A 22,569-nucleotide genomic window follows, 5' to 3' on the forward strand; every position below is an offset into this window, starting at 1 on the left:
TGTCCAATGTCTTATGCATAAGCTGCTATGTAGACAACAGGATCAATAAAATACAATCTACAATCTACAATCACAGAGAAGGCTGTGGCTAGTGGCCTTCATTTAATGATGGAGAGCAGTGGCATTTATGTAGAGTTGCCGCTGTTAACAGACAAGGAACACTGCTTGAAATAGCTGCACAAGTCAATGTGGGATATACAACAGATGTTTCCATTAGGAAAGTGTGGCAAAATTTGGCGTTAATGGGCTATTGCACAGACATCTAAGGCAAGTGCCTCTGCTAACAGCATGAAACAATCCACCAAGATACACCAGTAGCCCAGAAGTAACTGAAAAGAGCATAAAATCATCAGGAAGCAATGCCAACTGAAAGTGCAAGAAATTGCCAAAGATATAGGGATGTCATGTGAATGGGCATATTACACGTTAACAGTGGAATTGTCTGCTAGACAGGTGCCATGACTCTTTAATGGAAGATCATAAATGCATTGTTATGGAAATGTCTGATCAATGTTTGACCTCTTTTCAGAGCAACCAACAGGAATTTTGTGCCAAGTTTGTGATCACAGATGAATAGTGAGTATATCACTACAACCCAGAGACAAAACAACATTCAAAGCACTGGAGACATAATGATTCATCACTACTGAAGAAATCAAATGCAATTCAGTCAACAGGAAAGTAATGGCATTAGCTTTTTGAGATGCAGAAGGAATTCTGCTGATAGATTACCTTTACTGTGGACATAATATTACAGGATAATACCATGCTAATTTCCTAGTCCAATTCCAGCTAAAAATATGTGAATACAGGTCAGGTTTGGCTGAAACGAAAGTCATCATTCATCAAGACAGTGTGTGCACACTCATACCAATGTTGCTGCCATGAAAAAATCATATGAGCTAAGATATGAATTATTGCCGTATTTAGCTCCATCGGACTTCAATCTCAATATTTTCCATGGTGGACAGAGACTGTCTACATACAAAGAACTGACAGCCAAAGTTGTTGGTTTTTTGCATGCATAAGGGATCTAATTTTTGAGATGAAATCAAGGCTGTGCAGTCCTAAAGCACTAATCACGCATTGATCAGCACAGTACCGAAAACAGAATCGAGTAGGTACTGTCTCATATGCCAATTGGAAGAGTAGGCAGTGCCACACCTCCAGAAACTCAGGAGTTTGTCTCCTCCTGTCAATGCTGATTTGACCAGTGACCCATAGTTGGTCAGCCCAGTTTGGTTGCAGACTTCAAGAACATCAGTACTGAGTATTAGAAAGACAATACTTTGCCTGCATTCTGTGAGTAGTAATAGACTGTCAGTTTACTTGCACATAGGAGGCACAACAAGTTAAGTAATAGTTCTCTGTTTTGTAGAAATAAAGTGTTATATTAATCTTCAAGTGTTTTGTAGATGATTTTGGATTCCTGTCACCTATCTTCGTTATACTTTGCTCTGTCGCAGCATGGGATTAATATGTCTCCCTTTTCTTTGAGAAGCACATTGCAACTAATTGTTCTTTCTTTTGCCTGGCTTCTACTTATAATTTTTTGTAGTGCTCCTCTCTTTAAAATGCTCTCTAGTCCAGCAGCTCATTACAACCTCCATGCATTCCATCATTCCTACCTTTTGATGCAAAACAACATGAATGGGATGAGTACTATGCTCAGTTCATTGCTCATTGCGCCAAACATCAAATGTGAGGTACTGTGAAACTTCATTATTTCTTGTCAGTGGCTGGCACAGGAGTTTACCACCTCACCCAGAAGTCATTCCCAACTAGTATGCTGGAGTTGCTAGATTTTGAAGATTGTTTCCTGCCTCACTAAGTATTATGAGAATCAGGTACAGGTTGTTGCAGTTCATTACGAGTTCTTTTGCTTGAGGAAGAAGTCAGAATGGTCATATTGTCAGTGGATCACTGAACCTCAGGGTTTGACACAACAGTGTCCTTTTCATTGTACCTGTGGACAGTACTATAGTGCCGCAACGATCTGTGATGCAATTGCACACAATGTGCCAGACAATAGGTTTCATTAACAAATTCTCAAACATTTTGATCTTAAATTAAAACAAATTATTGAACATCAGGACTCATGATATGTCATGCAAAACTTTGAGGTAGCTCGAATTTGCAGTGTAATGCAAATTGTCAAACAATTATGGCCTTGCAAATGACCACCACACACAAATAGGCTATCTTGCTGTAGCCAGAGTAAAGGAGTTTCAACGAGTGTGTCTGCTGTGAAATCATGTCCCTGCTGCCTTCCACACATAAAAGACAACATTACCCTTCATGAAATATGACTTGTTTTGCTTGTGGAAAGCCAGGTCATATACAGTCTGTGTGCTTGCAACAGAAAAAGAATTCCACCCACATTCACTCTTGTAAGCTCACTCAATGAATGGAGATTTTTCTAAACCAGCTACCGGTACTGGTAACAATCAAACTAAGGATGTTCCTTCACCCCACCTGACTGCTGTGCAGTATCAGTCAAATAAACTGTCTGTGAACTTTGTCAGTGCTGGACGCTGTAAGCAACTTCAGTTAGACACTGGCACTTCCATTACATTGCTTAATCAAGCCACTTATCAACAGTCAGGCCAGTAACAGTTGACAAAATCTTGCAGGCAGCTTACTGTGTACAACAGTTTCACACCAGAACAGTGGAACAGTCACATTTACAATTCTGCGTTAGCAAGACTGTGAAGATATTACTAGGTGAGATTTATTTGATCTGTTTAGTCCTTGTATTTAGGACAATGTAATCTCTGTTTCTGCTTTCAACCCAAAAGACAGCATTACTGAATTGATAGAGCAGCTTCCTGATTTATTTTCTGAAGGATGTGGCAGAGCAAATAATTTTGTGGTGCACATTACAAATGAAGGACAATGTGCAACCCAAGTGTTCTTGGTGCATCCCATCCATTATGCACTTAGAGAAAATGTTCCAAGTGAACTTAAAGAATGGCAAGACAATGGTGTTATTGCTCCTATCCAGGCTAGTCAATAGGGTTTTCCCTTAGCAATCTTACCAAAGGCCTTCTGGAAGACTTTGTCGTTGAGTTGAATTTAAATCCACGGTGAATCCACAATCAATAATTGATACTTATCTGTTGCCTCACCCTGGGGAATTGATGCACAGGCTTTGTGCCAGTCACCATTTTTCAAAAACTGACTTACACAATGTGTATTTGCAAATTCTGCTAGTTGTGGATCTCAGAAAGTTTTTGTAATCAATACAGATTTAGGGTTGTTCAAATTTTTGTGCGTACCCTTTGGCAACGCTTCCACACTTGGCATATTCCAATTCTACTTGGAATAGCTTACTGCAAAAGTTCAGTAGTGTTCAAATTACGTGGATGCCACTGTGGTTCCAGAATGTTCACTGGAGGAACATATCAGTAACCTTCATATGCTTTTTCAAGTGCTTTCAGCTGCACGTTTGAAGTGTCACCAGGACAACTGTACCTTTTTCCAGACTGAAATTCAGTATTTAGACCACGTTTTTCATAGCCAAGGTGTTCATTCCCTTCAATCACATTTGTTGGCCATCCAGGACCTCTCTGCCCCATAGAACATGACAGAATTGCTGTCAGTTCGTGGAAGTTGACATATTGTACTGACAGGTTGTGGCTCCACTGCATCATTTGTGCCAGAAGAATGTGCCTTTTGTTTGACCTGAGAGTGTCAGGATACGTTCCAGAAACTTAAAATTGCCCTGTTGAGTGACAGGTGCCTTGTTCATTTTGATCCCAATAAGACTGTGATTTCGGAAATGGGAGCTGTGCTCTCATACAGATTTTGTTCACAGGACAGGCTGGTTACTTTTGCTTTCAAGTTATTGACCAAGACTAAATGGAGCTATTCCAAAATCAAGAAGGAACTGCTCACTATTATCTAAAGCATGATAAAGTTTCACCATTATCTGATTAATGTGAAGTTTTGCCTAGTGATGGATCATAAGCCATTTCAGACTTTGTTTCATCTGTACCATCATGCACAGCTTAGAAGCTGCTTTCTTGTTGTCACAGCATCAGTATGAAATACTGTATCACCCACATCAAAGCATACAAATGTTGATGCTCTTTCTCACCTTCCTGTTGGTCCTTACTCTGAATTTGATGCACAGGGTGCTGAACTTTTACAAACTTTTGCCCCGAACTATAAGAAAATTGCACAGGCCACAGAAGAAGACCCTGACCTGAATTACACCCCTACTGCTTGGCCTTGTTCAGCGAAAAACATTCACAATTCTTTTGTGTGACAATATTTTGTTCATAGACATAGCCTCTCCATCCAGTACAGCGTAATTTTATTGCAACATGACTTTGGGCAATTGTGTGTGCTTATTTCTAAAGCACTGCAAAAAGATGTGTTGCAATTACTTCACCAAGGACATTGGGAAATTGTATCCACATTGGCACTGTACTTGGACAGTCACAGATGCCCACACTGAGCATATGAAGTGAGAGTGTAGCACTTAAGCTGAGACTCTATAGGTTCCACCGCAAATGTTTTTAGCTTGGCCAAAGTCTGAATCGCCATGGCAATGAGAGCGTACTGACTTTGCTGGTACCTTTTGGAGCACATTGGCTTATTGTTCAAAAATGCCCAAATGTGTGTGAATTCCATATGGACCAAACTGCTGAGGTCATCTGTCCCTAGACTTATACACTATTTAAGCTAACTTATGCTAAGAACAACACACAAGCCCATGCCCAATGGTGGACTCGAACCTCCAGCGGGAGGTGCTGCACAATTTTGACATGGCGCCTCAAACTGAGCAGCCACTCCATGTTGCAGCTTATTGTTATGGACTATTTTAGCAAATATCCATTTGCACTGCCCGTGAACTCGACTACATTGCTTACAAGGGAGCACCCCCCTCAGATTTAATTATAATTTGGCACAGTGGATAGGCCTTGAAAAACTGAATTCAGATCAATCGAGAAAACAGGAAAAAGTTATGTGGAACTATGAAAAAAATAAGCAAAATATGCAAACTGAGTAGTCCAGGCACAAGATAGGCAACATCAAGGATAGTGTGAGTGCAGGAGGGCTGTGGTCTCGTGGTTAGCGTGAGTAGCTGTGGAACAAGAGGTCCTTGGTTCAAGTCTTCCCTCAAGTGAAAAGTTTACTTTCTTTATTTTCGCAAAGTTATGATCTGTCCGTTCGTTCATTGACGTCTCTGTTCACTGTAATAAGTTTATATTTGCTGGATTCATATTGCCCACGGAATACATCTCACATATTTAATGCACTCTCGTCCAAAGTAGCGAACAGTCAACTGCCAGCCAGGGAGCCTCGTTAGCAGGAATACTCTCTCTTCCGTGCGCTGTCGTCGACTGATGTGTGTTTCGTTGATTGTTTAGGTGTAGCGTCCCCTTACTACGGCGCAGTTACCTTGCATTGGATGGACGGAGGGACAGATAATAATTGTCTGAAAATAAAAAATTAAACTTTACACTCGAGGGAAGACTGGAACTAAGGACCTCTCATTCCGCAGCTGCTCACGCTAACCACGAGACCACGGCGCTCCTGAGCTCATACGATTCTTGATGTTGCCTACCTTGCACATGAACTACTCAGTTTGTATATTTTGCTTATTTTTTTCATAGTTCCACACAACTTCTTCCTGTTTTCTCGATTGATCTGTGTTCAGTTTTTCAAGGCCTATCCACTGTGCCAACTTATAACTAAATCTGAGGGGGGTGCAATGGGGAGGTTCCCTTGTTAGTACCATCCAGACAATGTCATATATTTTTTGCTTGGAAGGTTTGCCTGAAATGTTGGTTACAGTCTATGTACCACAGTTTACAGCTCAGGACTTTGAACAGTTTTGTATGGCCAATGATATCACTCCTATTACCTGTGCTCTGTTTCATTCTCAGTCAAATGGAGAAGCTGAGTGATTTGCGCATATGTTCAAGTAACAGATGACCAACCTATGTGCCTCCCACACATGGCTAACCAATCCCAGCCCCCCCGCCATGGTCTATCGCTGGAGGGGCTTCTACAGTGCCAGTGCCACTGCCCACTGCCCACTGCTCCAGTTGGTGCACTCACTCTAGTGCATGGCACCTCCCATGCTCTACAAATATCGCTTCGTGCCTAATGCTTCCACTCTTTTCAGAGTTTTTGGTTGCACTGGGTGCTAGAAGAGGGGAACAATTCTTTGAAATTTGTGTGCTTGCATATATTTAACTTGAGGATCTGCTGGGTTGCTGTGCCACCATCAGAACAAGATTCGTACTTGTCACTTGTGAGAAATCTTCCACAGATTTTCTGTCCCCAGATTCAGATCCTATCAGGATCCTTTGGCTGGTATGGGTGCAACTGGATGCCTCTTCAGCACTGCCTGCGAAACCGGTGGAGCTGGATCCCATCTTTCTCAACACTGCATCAGCTCACCTTCCAAGCACTCATCCCAGTGCTCACCTGGCCTTGTGTTGGTCCTAATTGTGGCTTCCCCTGCCATACAGTTTCCTGCCCCTCCCCCATCACTTGTTTCTGTAAGATGGCTCCCTACACAACAATGGTGCAGCATTTTGGGGGGAGGAAAGTGCAGTCTAAAAGCATTGTCTGAACACCAAGCAGAGCAGTACTATGAAATGACATCAAGACTGCTGTGACCCACATATCAATGGAAAGAGCGGGCAATGCCACACCTTCAGGAAGACAGGATTCGGTGGCCCCTGTCAACACTGATTTAACTTGCAGCCCATCACTGGTCAGCTCAGCGTGATTGCAGGCTTTGAAAGCATCAGTACTGAAAATTAGGAAGGTTACACTTAGCCTGTGTTCTGTGAGCAGTAATAGATTGTCAACGTACTTACATAATATGAGGCACTACAAGTTAAATTATGGTTCTCTTCTTTGTAGAAATAAAGTGTTACAGTAATCTTCAAGTGATTTGTACAGACGATTTTGCACTCCTGTCAGCAACCATCACAACACTCTCCTTCCTTGTTGGTGTTGGTGCTGACTCCCACGGTAGCTGACACAAGAAAGGCAATGGAACATCATTGGGGCAAATGTGTTAGTATACAGAAGACAACATTGAAACATTAAAAAGTTTCCCTCACGTGAGTCGTTTATTTCTATTCCATTCAATAAACTTTTCAAACTACCTCACACATTAATGGCTTCCCATTGCGGTCACAGGAGGTGAAGAGTGTTACTTGCTGACAACAGCAATATAAAAATTGAAAACAGGACACCAGAAATGTTAGGAGTAAAAGCTAACAAGGCACTTATATCAGTCCCAGATGGTTACTCTTAATATTAAAAAGAGACTAATAACAGCCAGCCAGAATGGCCATGCGGTTCTAGGCGCTACAGTCTGGAGCCGAACGACCGCTACAGTAACAGGTTTGAATCCTGCCTCGGGCATGGATATGTGTGATGTCCTTAGGTTAGTTACATTTGATTAGTTCTAAGTCCTAGGCGACTGATGACCTTAGAAGTTAAGTCGCATAGTGCTCAGAGCCAAGACTAATAACAAGAACTTCTATACAAGTAAAAAACCTAATACAATAAGCCTTAAAGTACAATATGAGACCATAGAGTCTGTAGCTAGCACAAAATTTTTAGGTATGTATGTTGATCAGCAATTAAAATGCGATGAACGTTTGTCATTTTCGTACAAATGTGGGTTCCAGCTTCCAGGTATATAAGCTTTTCTGTTGTGTATGTGCACTTTTTGCAACAAAAACATTTGAATATCATTGCAAAGACTGCAATTCACCCCCCCCCCCCTCCGCCCCCCCCAAAAAAAAAAACAGTTGAAGACATTTATGTGAGTTGATATCATGTGACTTGAATTGACTTGACATGCAATGATGTGACGGTCAGTGTCAATACACCTTGACATGATGGTGCCACGACGTGACAGTGCCATGACGGCCAGTGTGAAATGGCATTAAATAAATAATATGTTACCAAAAATGCGAGTTATGATTTGTGAATGCAAGCGCTGTATAAATTTTGGATTATATGTGGGGAAACAGTGCCCGAGTATAATGTGGCATGTATTACACTAAACGTTAGTTATTCAGGAAACCAATAACATTCTAACATCTTGGAAGAGTAGTGTGAGTTCAGATGATATTTACTTGCCAGCTGTTGGTAAGTTTACCATAGCAGACAGCATTTTCATATTTGAGTCTTATTTCTTTTATAAATGTGTTTGTGGCGTCTGATTTGTCCCTTCATGAAATCTATTTTTGGCTACAACATTTGGATTTATTCTTACTTGTATTCAACTCTTTGTCACAGCTGTAATACCGTAACCTATGCTATATCATCGATACCCACCCATATTGTTTCAACTGACACCATACTGAAAGCTGTGAAACTATACAAAACTTGTTGCATTCTTCGTTACTGGTAGCTCGTGGTACTATTGCAGGAGGGCACAAGGTGTGGCATCATGTTAGCTACATGAGTGATCCGAGCTTGAATAATCGTGTATTATTTTCAATCCTCGATGGCGACTTGTTACACTGAGTTCAAAAAAAATACCCTGGGAGGCGCCAGAACGCCATTCTTACAACTACTTGTACCTGTGGGGTAAAGTGCCGACAATTTACATGTAAAAGATCGTGTTATTGCAATTTAAAGGAAGAAAAAGCGAATGCAACATAGCGGACTAGAGCGAAAATTTGTTCGTTTTCTGCAGTAGATAGCATTCCGATTGCTTAGTTCTGGAAAAAGAAAAATCACATCTGACTGAGCAATTAGTTGAAAGACAACTCCAGCTTACCAGTAGACACTTCCATAAATTCGTAAGCGTCGAAAACCTTGTGCAACATGACACATGTTCCAAGTTAGACCTGGTCTACTTCTTCTGTTCGTGTCACTATGCAGGCGTAAAGACACTGATATTCTCATACTGCAAGTGTTCGGCATGTAAACATTGTCAATTTGTTAACAATGGTAAACGCCTACTGCATTGGAAGTGCCGGCTCCTACCTGTTGGGAAAAAAAAGTAATAATAGTAATAATAATAATAAAACCCGTGGAGGCCCGGGAAAAGAATAGGCCTCCGGTATGTTCTGCCAGTCGTAGAAGGCGACAAAAAGAACAAACCACTAAGAGGGCTAACCCCCCTTTTAGGGTGATTAGTTGGTTCAGGACAGAACTAAAGAAGCCTCGGACAAGCGCCATCATGGTCGGGGACGACGCTTGAACCCTATGCCCGCCCACAATCGTAACGACACTGCTAGCCAACTGGAAAATGATTCAAATCCAAATAGAGGTGTTTTGCAGGACATGCTTCCTGCAACTACCCTAGAAGGAAAACAAAGACAGAGGATGAGATGGTCAGATGAAGTTAATCGACACCTCATGTTCTGTTATTACCAAGCAACTAACCAAGGAACTAACACAACTGGATACAGATTACAGGTATACACAACATTTATTACCAGATACCCAGAATTAAAATTTTTAACACAACAACGACTAGCTGATCAGATCCGTGTAATAATCAAAAATAACAGGATACCCCAGTCAGAATTAGAAAACATCAAACAACAAGTACAACAGATACTGGAACAAAATAATGTGCAATCAGAAGAAGAAGAAGAAAATACAGTAAGGGACTCAAACATCCCAGAACAAACAAACAAAGAACAACACGCATCAATTAAACAATCAGAGGAAAACGAAATCTTAAGACAGCCACCAGAACAAGCACAAATAGAACACGAAGTGACTCACATGTTAGATATAGGAGAAAAATTTCAGCTGACATATATAGAATACAAAGACACAAATACAGACATCAGACCATTCTTGCATAGACCGCCAAATACGCCACAAGTCGAAAAAACAATAAAAACTATCAACACAATCATACAGAACAAAATAAATGAAAACACAATTATGGAAGAGTTACAACAACTGGTTTGTATAGGAGCACTCACTACACTAAATATACACACTAGGCAGAGATCAGAACCAACCAACACACAGAAGAAACCCACAAAACCAGCGTGGCAACACAGGCTACAGATCAGAATAGAAAAACTGAGAAAAGACATCGGACAGCTAACACAATTTATAAGAAATGAAATGTCAGAAAAAAAACGAAAAAGGTTAGGTAAGATCTCACAACAAGAAGTGATAGAGCAATTAGATGAAAATAAGCAGAAATTACAAGCATTGGCCAAACGACTTAGAAGATACAAAAAAAGTGAAAATAGAAGGAAACAAAACCAAACATTCAACACAAACCAAAAGAAATTTTACCAGACAATAGATAAAACACACATTAAAATAGACAATCCACCAAACATAACAGACATGGAACACTTCTGGAGCAACATATGGTCAAACCTGGTACAACACAACAGGCATGCACGGTGGATACAAGCAGAAACAGATGGATACAAGATGACACCACAAATGCCTGAAGTGATAATTTTGCAACATGAAGTCACCCAAGCAATTAATTCTACTCACAATTGGAAAGCCCCTGGAAAAGATAAAATAGCAAATTTCTGGCTAAAGAACTTCACCTCAACACATTCACATCTAACTAAATTATTTAACAGTTACATTGCAGACCCATACACATTCCCTGATACACTTACACATGGAATAACTTATCTGAAATCTAAAGATCAAGCAGACACAGCAAACCCAGCTAAATATCGCCCCATAACATGCCTACCAACAATAAACAAAATATTAACTTCAGTCATTACACAGAAATTAATGACACATACAACACAGAACAAAATTATAAATGAATAACAAAAAGGCTGTTGCAAAGGAGCACGAGGATGTAAAGAGCAACTGATAATAGATGCAGAGGTGACATATCAAGCTAAAACTAAACAAAGGTCACTACACTATGCATACATTGATTCCCAAAAAGCTTTTGATAGTGTACCCCACTCATGGTTACTACAAATATTGGAAATATACAAAGTAGATCCTAAATTGATACAGTTCCTAAACATAGTAATGAAAAATTGGAAAACCACACTTAATATCCAAACAAATTCAAATAATATCACATCACAGCCAATACAGATTAAGCATGGAATATACCAAGGAGACTCATTAAGTCCTTTCTGGTTCTGCCTTGCTCTGAACCCACTATCCAACATGCTAAATAATACAAATTATGGATACAATATTACTGGAACATACCCACACAAAATCACACATTTGCTTTACATGGATAATTTAAAACTACTGGCAGCAACAAATCAACAACTCAACCAATTACTAAAGATAACAGAAGTATTCAGCAATGATATAAATAGGACTTTTGGAACAGACAAATGTAAGAAAAATAGCATAGTCAAGGGAAAACACACTAAACAAGAAGATTACATATTGGATAACCACAGCGACTGCATAGAAGCAATGGAAAAAACAGATGCCTATAAATATCTAGGATACAGACAAAAAATAGGAATAGATAATACAAATATTAAAGGAGAACTAAAAGAAAAATATAGACAAAGACTAACAAAAATACTGAAAACAGAATTGACAGCAAGAAACAAGACAAAAGCTATAAATACTTATGCTATACCAATATTGACCTACACATTTGGAGTATTGAAATGGAGTAACACAGACCTAGAAGCACTCAATACACTAACACAATCACAATGCCACAAATATAGAATACATCACATACATTCAGCAACAGAAAGATTCACATTAAGCAGAAAGGAAGGAGGAAGGGGATTTATCGACATAAAAAACCTACATTATGGACAGGTAGACAATTTAAGAAAATTCTTTATAGAACGAGCAGAAACTAGCAAAATACACAAAGCAATCACTCATATAAATACATCGGCTACACCACTGCAATTTTATAACCACTTCTACAACCCTTTAGATCACATAACATCAACAGATACGAAGAAAGTAAATTGGAAAAAGAAAACACTACATGGCAAGCACCCGTATCATCTAACACAGCTACATATCAATCAAGACACATCCAACACATGGCTAAGAAAAGGCAATATATACAGTGAGACGGAAGGATTCATGATTGAAATACAGGATCAAACAATAAACACCAGATATTACAGCAAGCATATTATTAAAGATCCCAATACCACAACAGATATATGCAGACTTTGCAAACAACAAATAGAAACAGTAGATCACATCACAAGCGGATGTACAATATTAGCAAATACAGAATACCCCAGAAGACATGACAATGTAGCAAAAATAATTCACCAACAACTTGCCATACAATATAAACTAATAAAACAACACGTTCCCACATACAAGTATGCACCACAAAATGTACTGGAGAATGATGAATACAAATTATACTGGAATAGAACCATTATAACAGATAAAACAACACCACATAACATACCTGACATCATACTCACTAATAAAAAGAAGAAATTAACACAACTAATCGAAATATCCATACCCAATACAACAAATATACAAAAGAAAACAGGAGAAAAAATTGAAAAATACATCCAAATGGCTGAGGAAGTCAAGGACATGTGGCATCAGGATAAAGTTGACATTATACCAATTATACTATCAACTACAGGAGTCATACCACACAATATCCACCAGTACATTAACGCAATACAGCTACATCCAAACTTATACATACAACTACAGAAATCCGTAATTATTGATACGTGTTCAATTACCGGAAAGTTCCTAAATGCAATATAACATATACCGTACAGTTAAAAGGAAGTGACGCTTGATCAAGGTCCGCGACACTTTCCATTTTTAACCAGACTTAACGTCTGAGAAAGTAAAGAAATAATAATAATAATAATAATAACACGGGACAACAAAATTTAACTTTTTTCATGCTTTGGAAACAAAGTTAACTTGCATATGAAATCGAGGGAACTGAATACGAAAATGACAATAAAAATCCTGATTTGGTTCGAGTTTAAGGTGATTGTAATGCGTCTGATTTATCTAGTGTTCGTGAGAAACAAACAGCAGTGCACACAGTGGAAGTGGTAAAAAAACGACTTATCTAGATATTAGAAATGTGCGTTTTTGTCTTTTGCTTGTACTGTAGGTCTGGAACATCTCTAGCGATCGTTCAACAATAATCATTAAGCATAAAATTGCTCCCATGGCTCTGATATCGATTTTACATTGTGGGTATCACTTGGTGGAAATGTTCCTCTTGTTCATCGCTGATGGCACCGCAATCTTCACGGAAGAAGTCTATGAGGAGTGGCTAGCGTTTTTTTACTGATGGGAAGCATTATGTTAGTTATCCCACTCGCACAGAAAAGGGCAATATCTTGTACAGTCGAGCTGCAGGCCAAGAACTATGGCTGAACTCTAAGATATTTCAATCGTGTTCACTACAATTCACAGATCCCAACAGTTTTACAAGCTGGTCTGTGTCTCCTTCCGGCGCACTGGATAACCAATTAGATTTGTTGGCAACACAATTCCGTTGTTCACTAACACAGCTTTCAGACGTATTTTTGATGCATCTATGAACAGTTAACATTCAACGGGATTTTGTTCTGTGTTAAGTTTACTCATGAGACCATTTACATTTTTACGACACTCTAGATCACTTCCCACTGAAAAACAACATTTCAGAGCCTTTGGTGTGTCTGAAAAACAGATACGTTAACATCTTCCGCAAGACCTCCCCACTGCTTGAGTCTAGATGCCAGCAATTCTGACAACCTCAGGTCCCTCACTAAATCATTGCGATTAGATGATCAGATTTTGATTTTGAAGTCAGGATCAGTGAATCACGACGAAACTACAACAGCTTTTGGCACACCTGTGTCGAGTTTGCCTGGTGGCTTCATCGGGTGAGCCACTGTAGTAAAATGCGGGAGGTTGTGGAACACATAGTTCTTGAGAGTGTGGCACAGCACGAACGGTTGAAGGGTTGTTGGGACAAATGGAAGGCCACTATTTTCTGGATACGCGCTTACTTGGAGGAATCATGTTAAAATTGCAGTTTGTAGAATGATCGGTTGGCTCTCTCCATATCAAGGAAACAGCAAACGGCATGCTTGGTCGTTTTACATGAAGCCAGGCCCACAAGTCTGTAGAATACGTATTACAACAAATGAACAGCACCCACTTCTCGTCCATATCTCCCACTTTACAACAAAAACACAAGTAGTTGCCGTTGTTTAACATTGGCATTAATTTCTTTTTGGACTGGTGGTGTTCTTTAACATTGGTATTAATTTCTCTTTGGATTGGCAAATGTTACCTCACCGCAAATATAGCAAAAATTGACTGCACTGTTCACATACTCACGCGACGTGTTTCTGGTCAGCATATATATAAAATTCTCACTTCGACCACTATAAACATACAAGTCCCAGTAGGCCTTCACTTTGCGTGGTACTAAATTAGTTTTTTAATGGTCGAGGGTCACCTTATCTCAAACATCAATTTTCTGTGCACTGTTAACACATTTAGGCGACATGTGTCAAATTAGCCAGTTCAGCTAACGATAAAAGATATAACACAACAAAGTAACCTAATATCTCACCACTACCACATCTGTGAATGCAAATTATAGCTACGCAAGAACTCTACGCATCATGTTTTCCCAGTTAAAGTTTTTAATACGAACTAATGTATGACTTTCAGTGTTGTCAGTTAATTTCAAGAAAAAGCACCTAACGATGGTAAAATATCCGCTTTTATGTTTTCAGTGAAAAAATATACCTTTTCCCTCTTAGCAATAATTTAGAAAGCCGCTTAACTACCGCATAAAAGTAATGTTAATTTAGGAAGATTTTTCTGACTGAAGAATATCCCAAATCCAGCAGATTTAATGGAAAAAAACTACTAAATTGGCAACACTGATGCGGTTGTTGATTTTTCTTTGTCGATGTTAGGGTACTAGCAATAAGATCAGCGATAAAGCTAACGGCCAAAAAATGGATGTTTAATAAAGAAGCAGACAATTGCTGTTGTAACGAACGCTTATTTTGCTCACATAGCCGTATCCGGCGATAACAAACTACTTCGACACACGAACCAACCCTCAAAAGCTTAGGTCAGCGCCTTCAAATTAATAAGAAATAAATATTTTTACATCCGAAGCATTTTCACTGTTAACCCGTGTAATTTACGTTCGGCAGCCGAAATCGCATCTTGCAGTGCCACTCAGACAGAGGCGTTGTTTGAAGATAGCTTGTAGTAGATAACCTATTTACAGCAATAGTAAATGTACCTCATAGCCTTTTGTCGTGAAAAAATTATTCTCCTCGCAAGCGAAAATGCTAAATGATTCTGAGTTCCACACTAATAAATTAGTACCTTCACTTTCTGTCATCAGCGAATATCTGAAACTACTGCAGATGTGAAAAGGCCATCTGAAAATCATTTACCTGAGAGCAAAATAACATGTACAAATTTCATGAAAATTACTCTCTCTCAGCTAGGAACATCGTAGATTGCAAATAGTCCTACCAAAGTGCTTGCGGTCGTAGACTTAACGTTGGTCTTGCACATTTCTTTTGCAAGAAAATACGTTTCCTTCATCGCTACCTTCCCAACAAGCTGTTATGACTGGAATCCTCCTATCCCTTAACCATCTCATATCCAGGATACGCACTGATGACAAACCAAAAACTGAAATACTTTTACACCATACTTTCATAAAATGTTCGACTTTTTCTTTCTGAAGGATCTTCACAAAACAACTTTTCATCTCTTCTCAATAGTGAAACAAAAAGTTCATAAATGTAATAATTTTTAACTGTATTAAATGAAATATTGTAACCTAATACGGCTGTAGTAAGTGGTAGAGTTGAAAAGCAATACTCAAAGGAGAAAAACGAAAGCCACTTTACTGTGTGCATTACACGTTTGGATGCAAGTGTTCGTCAAAGACAAGTAGGCCTACATTATCAAACGAAAGAACCTGCAGATTAACGTAATAGACTGATCCTTCAATAGTCACAAAATGTAGTACAAAATTCATTGTATCGAAACAGTGTTGAAAAGTGGCTTTCATTATGGATGCTACCATTTTTTAAAGTCGGGAAGTATTTATCAACAAATCTGTCACAGTACACATGTTTGGCGACTAGTTTCGAACTAACTTGTTCAATCTCAAGCATGGCTTACTGAGGTTGCACTAAAAGTGTCTGATCTTACCAACTAGGCACATGTTAATTCTGACAGTCATCTACGATTACTTTGTAAACCATCTTTTGCCAGTTTGATGTCCGTTATTAAGATCAGGCGCTTCCGTTGCATTCTGAGTAGGTCATGCTTGAGATTGAACCACCTGGTTCGAAACTAGTCGCCAAACATACGTACTGCAACTGCGACAGCTTTTTAATAAACATTTATGAAAATATACATATATAAAGATGTTGCTGGTCCTGCAACAACTACACGTAGAAAATGTAAAAAAATAAAATAAAATAAAACATTCCAAATGCTTGACACCAATAGTTCCATTTTGGGGCTACTGTAACAGTCATAATCTTTCCCGCGCGTGTCTCATCAACCATGTTCACGGCTGACAACAAAAGACTGCCGACAATACGGCCACTGCCCGCCAGCAGCCTCTGTCTCTGCAGCCCTGCAGCGCCTGCGACACGGCAACCTGCCACACAGCTCAGATTTACGGTAGCTCCCAGGAGCTATAGCAGTTCAAGCATCTACTGTGAACGATGACGGAGTGATATTCAACTGCGCTTCGCTGCAGTCCCGTTTGCAACCATTTATCACTCCTCATGTTTATTGAGTCTTTGAGCATACAGAGCACCGCACTTTCCAACGACGCGAAAAGTGCGTACCTCTTGTCCATTCACCGGCAATTGACGAAAGTTGCAGCGTAAACCGGTCCAAGTCAGAACTGATGTTAGCTTAAAGATATTAAGTACGAAAGCTTCTGAATGGTTGCCTCGAGTCAGTGATTACCGAAATGTTGCTCTCTCAGCCAAAACCACGCTGTAATGTGTCGACCTGCCACTGTACGTCATTTTAAAACGAAAGAAACTATTCATAATGAGATAAAGCTTCCAAGGTTTTCACTGGCCAGTTAAGTGGCTACAACAGTATGTTTGCTGAGAAAGGAAATTTCAACAGTACTCTTACGCTCTGGTTTGGGGTGAGGAAAGGAAGCAGTTTCTTACAAAATAAAACTCAGAACTACTGAAAGACTTTTTATTAATTAGTAAACATTGTAATGCGACCACTTTATAATAAGTAGACCTACCTGCTACCTGTAATGTACTGACACTGAGAAAGTAAAAATTTGTGTAAGATACTGGTATGGAAATGTTATTTTGCTCTTAGGTGGATAAAATTTACATGCACACGGCTACTGTCTACGTTCACATTTTTAATAGCGGTGGGAAGTTTTTACACTGGCTGGTAAAATGAAGAAAAAATCGTGCAAAGCCACTTGAAGCTTGCAGTACCCAGAGCTACCTGGTATTTCAGTCGCAAAGAGAATAGCGGCGAATGAGCTTACGACGGATGCCTGTGACATACACTTTCTACAGGTAAATATAGATGACATGCAGCTTTCTTGAAACTAATACGAGTATTCTATGGATACGTCTCTCACTCTCAGTTGCGAAAATAACTATTTTTCTTTTGCTACAACCACTTTCCTCCATCCCTCGCTGGGACGACCAATTTATCTAATTTTGCAATCGTGGTTAACAAAGAGACGAACAGCTCAGTAAATGAGGATCCTCCTGAAAGAATTGTCTTAGAGTCAGAGAACAATTAACCTTCGTTTTTCAGAACTCTCATATTCCAATATTTCGGAAAATAGAAACAAGCATCCTCAACCGAATTATTTGTATCTCCTTCACAGTGAGTGAGACAGCTAAAATAATAGTTGTTCCGCAGTGTAACACTATGATGTACAACTCGTCATAGACTCCTTAAGATTGGCATTCTATCTACTTCTCAGTTATTATTGTCACCGAATAGCCCACATTTCAGTATTATTTTTGCATCTCGTTTTTTTCTGTAAAACTGGATTAAGGCAGCATAGCAGTTCGCTACATTCCAATTACACTACAGTTCAGTCCTCTGAAACAGGTTGACAGTGTATGCAAATCTTTATAAATGATCTTTTACTTATATTAATTTACTTTTACCGACATGAACCGATAGAGGAACCAATGTTTTAAACAGACTGGCCATGTATTCTGGGGCTGGAGATTATAGTCTTCATCTCGCCACCCAGGTTTAGATTTTCTATGGTTTCCCTAAGTTAGGCTTTTTCAGGCAAATGCCAGGAGAGTTTCCACTATAAGGCTACCTCATGTTCCACCGTTGTCTACTAGACATATAATACGTAACTGTCTGTAGATGTCTTGCTGTTGTCTGTTGTCTTCGTTGTTCTGAAATTATAGTAGTGTGACAAGGGCAATGTACCTGTAAAACTTATCCACGGATGAGTAAATCACTACTGCTAATTGTAGTTATGGGATAAGGAAAAGACGATTTACATGCAAAAGTTTATATTAGTGCAATGTCATGCGAGAGAAAACAAACTCAACATGGAGGATTAGAGTGAAAATTTGTTCGTGATAATCTGCAATAGATAGTTTGCGATCGCATAGTTCAGGAAAAACACGGTTAATTGTTAATACTGAAACACATCTGCGGCGTAGGAACTATCTGCTCCTCCTTGTAACTAGTTGATTAGAAAAAACAAAAACAAATAAATAATAATAAAAAATATGTTTGGCAACTGAATTAGCATCCTGAAACGTCACTCAGAGGGACGTATTGTTTAAAGAAAGCAAGAAAATCTATAGATAACATGTTTACAGCAGTAGCAACTATACCTCAAATACTTTGTCGCGATATCTGAAAACTATTGTTTCGTTATTCTCCTTACGACTGAAAATGCCACATGATTCTTAGTTCCACAGGGCTAAATCAATACTGTACCTACAATTTGTATTACCAGCCAATGTCAAGAACTAATCCAAATGTGAATAGGCTCTACAGAAAGTATTCGCATATTATCTGGCTGTAACATGTCTGACAGCAAAATAATATACTCACATCTCATACGAACCACTCTCTCTCCAGTACTAATATTGTAGGATGCCAGCAGCCGTACCTATCACGAAGTGGTAGCATTAGCAGGCCTACGCTGGTAATCAATAAACGGTCTTAAATTGACGTTGAGTTTTATTTGTAAAAATTAAGCCTCGTTTCCTCCATTCTATCCCCCCCCCCCCCCCTTCAAACAAACTAATATAGGCCGAGCTTCTCTCTGCCTAACCATGTCGGATCCTGGATACGCACAAAGAAACAAGCCACAAGCTGAATTACATTTATATGTTACTTCCGTAAAATAGTAGACTTTTTCTTCTTGAAATATCTTTACAAAACAACCCTCATCTTCTATCAAAACCTTAACAGAAAATTATTCGTACAGGAATGTAATAATTTTTAACTGCACAAAAGGAAATATTGCAACCTTATACGATAGTAGTACGTTGTAGAGTTGGAAAGTAGCACTCAAATGGAAAAAGGAACGCCATTTTACTGCTTGAATTACACGTTCGGATGCAAGTGTTACTGTCAGTTCAGTATCAAAGGAAAGAACCTGCAGGTGAAAACTAACAGAAGAACTGATCCGTCGACGGGCTCAGAATGTCGTAGAAAATGCGTTGCAGCTAAATGTTTGCTGTAAAGAGAACTCCATTTTGGATGCTTTAGTTATTTAACGTCAGTCGTAAATGCTTGACACCTATAGTGTTTTTTTCCGTGCGATTCTCGCTAGCCGCGTTCACGGCTGAGAACAAAAGACTGCCGACAATTAGGCCGTTGCCCGGCAGCAGCCTCCGCGAGACGCGACGCAGACGTCGGAGGCCTCTGCAGATCTGCAGCGCTCGCGCCGCGACAGCCAGCCGTACAGGTGAGATTTATGGGAGCTACAGCAGTTATATTGTCTTTCGTATTAATATCAAGTACGTAAAGAGAACGACGGGGGCTGAAATTGAATTGCGCGTCGCTGCAGTCGCGTCTGCAACCTTTTATCATTCCTCACTGTTTCGCCAGTCTTTGACAGCACATTCCACCGACACGGAATATACGTAGCTCTTGTCCACTCTGCTGGAACTGACGAAATTAGGCTACAGCGTAAATCGGTTCAAGTCAGAACTGAAGTCAACTTAAAAATACTAAGTGCGAAGTTATTAAATGGTTGTTCGAGTCATTGATTAGCGAAATGTTGCCCTCTCGGCCAAAATCACGCTGATGTATTGTGTCAGCGTGCTACTGCAGCTCATTTTAAAACGAAAGAAACTATTCATGAGGAAATAATTTAATGCTTACTGTATTTTCACTGGTGATTTAAGTGCCTACAATAGTTACGTTAGCCGAGCTAGGAAATTTCAACAGCACACACACCGTCTAAGGCGGTGAGATGGAGGAGACCAAACATTTTCTTGCAGAATAAAATTCAAAATCATTGAAAAACGGTTCATTAATTAGCAAACATACGAATACGGCCACTTTATAATAAGTAGACGCCCCCTTGCTACGTACAGTGTACTAAAACTGAGAAGGTAGCGTTTGTATAAGTTACCAGTGTGTAAATATTATTGTATTTTGCTGTTTGGCTGATAATATGAGGGAAAAATGGCAAATTAAATGTGCAACCCTGCTTTTAGCTCGCAGAAATCATAGTCACCTTGCATTTTACTTGGAAGGAGAATAGTGGCAAATGGGTTTTCAGATTTCAAGACGAACGGATCTGAGATACCCTTGCTATAGGTAAATATCAATCGCATGCGGCTTTCTTCAGACTGATATTCTCTAGGCACATCTCTGACTCTCAGTTGCGAAAATAACTATTTTTCTTTTCCTAGCGCTAAAGCCACCTCCCACATCCCTCACTGGGACGCCCTTGTTTGGCGGTGAAAGCAATTCAGCAAATTTTACAGTCATTGGTAGCAACGACTCGAACAGCCCAGTAAATCAGGACACTTTTAAAATAATTCTTTTCTTGTAATCTGAGAACTAACCTTCGGCATTTGAACTCTGGTATTCGAATATTTACGCAAATAGAACCAATCATCGTCAGTCAAATGATTTGCGTCTGCTCCACAGTGCAGCTCTTCCTAGATTCTGTAAAATTTCAGTGTTATGTACTTATTAGTTATTTTGAAGTGTCACAGCAATGTATTTATTTTTTTATTAAGTATTCTCGTCACCGAACAGCCCACGCTACGATCCCCACTTTTAAATCGTTGACAGTATGCTGAACCCTCTATATCAGCATTACTTCTGCACCTTGTTTTTTTTCTGTAAAACTGGTTTAATACAGCATGGTAGTTCGCTACATTCCAGCTACAATGCAGTTCAGTTCCGTAACCGTCCGTAACACAAGATGATACCATATAGGGTTATTGATTTACGTTTGGCGAAAACAAACAATATCTCAACAAAAGTTACGAAATTTGGTGACGTTCTACTAACTGTCAGCATACAATGAGTTACTGCACTCTCAGTACATCTGTCCATCAGACTGCTGTTGTGTTACAACCATAAATTTCCACAAATTTCTCTTACGTCTATGCCACTACATCGTCGGTCAACATGTAATCGATATATTGGGAAGCTATTTAGCCACAAGCTGCCATACATGGAAAGTGTCGCATTGTTCCAGTTATGGTCTCAACAGTCCATAAAAAAGAAATGGAGGTCTCTAACGACTGGCAACAGGTAATGTCTTGGAACTAAGGAGGTTTCCAGTTTCTTCACTGGAATGGATCTACTGATTGTGTCGAACGACTTGCTGAAGTCTACGAAAATTGCATGAAGCTTTCCCCATCGGTTCGCTAGGGCCATTTCTATATAGGTTTGGAGACAGTGTACAGCTTGTGCCGTTGATCTTCCACATCTGAAACCAAACTGTGAATCCGGGAGTTTCTCATCGATGATATCTCTAAGACGCTTGCACAGTAGTGTTGTAAAGGTCTTGAAAAGAGTGTTCTGTAGTGCAATGCTTCTATACGAGTTTGTGCCAGCCTTGTTACCTTTTCCAATGCTCGGTATTGTCACGTTTGAATGTTTCCACTGATCTGGTACAATTTCTCGTTTCAGGCACTCATTCAGGAGTGCTGTGAGGGGAATCACTAGTACAGGGAACGCAGTTTTCAGGTGCTCGCTATAGATGTCGTCTGGGTCACATGCTTTACTGTTCCTCGTGCTCATAATTCTACCGATTATTTCTTCTTCTGTGAAAAATTCAATCTCCTGCGTAGGGGCTGAAGTCGCTGTAGGGCTTCTTGCCGGCGGGCGTGTGTCGTTAGCCTGAAAGATTAAGCTTAAATGTCTTTCCCACACTTCCATTGGGATGTTCCCTGGGAATTTTGGTTGCTTCAGCTGAACAGCCTAGGACAGTCTCTGTCTCGCTGATTCTATTAGACGTTTTTTCTCTTCCTCCCAGAATACCCTTTTGTGCTTCCTTAACCTTGGTTCTATACTCTCTCCTCGGCTTACCATTGTGGTCCAAGTCATCCCGTGATTGAGCTCTTCTGGCTTCATGTAGGACGTTGATGGCTTTCTGACTGACTTCGTAACATTCCTTGT

General features: G+C 39.7%; 2 protein-coding genes across 2 annotated transcripts in view; both read right to left on the reverse strand.

Moving 5' to 3' along the window:
• Nucleotides 1-22,569, reverse strand: part of LOC126461098 (uncharacterized) — a 666,251-nt gene that overhangs the window by 270,532 nt on the left and 373,150 nt on the right. The window lies entirely within an intron of this gene.
• Nucleotides 21,652-22,191, reverse strand: LOC126410702 (uncharacterized). The gene has a single exon (XM_050091158.1). The coding sequence runs from the start codon at nt 22,189-22,191 to the stop codon at nt 21,652-21,654; it is 540 nt and encodes a 179-aa protein (XP_049947115.1).

Source organism: Schistocerca serialis, chromosome 1 (assembly GCF_023864345.2).
Source record: "Schistocerca serialis cubense isolate TAMUIC-IGC-003099 chromosome 1, iqSchSeri2.2, whole genome shotgun sequence".
In the NCBI taxonomy this organism is placed as follows: domain Eukaryota; kingdom Metazoa; phylum Arthropoda; class Insecta; order Orthoptera; family Acrididae; genus Schistocerca; species Schistocerca serialis.

Excerpts from the sequence above, each read along its gene's own strand:
- LOC126410702 (XM_050091158.1), bottom strand. The coding sequence starts at position 22,191 with ATGAGCACGAGGAACAGTAAAGCATGTGACCCAGACGACATCTATAGC.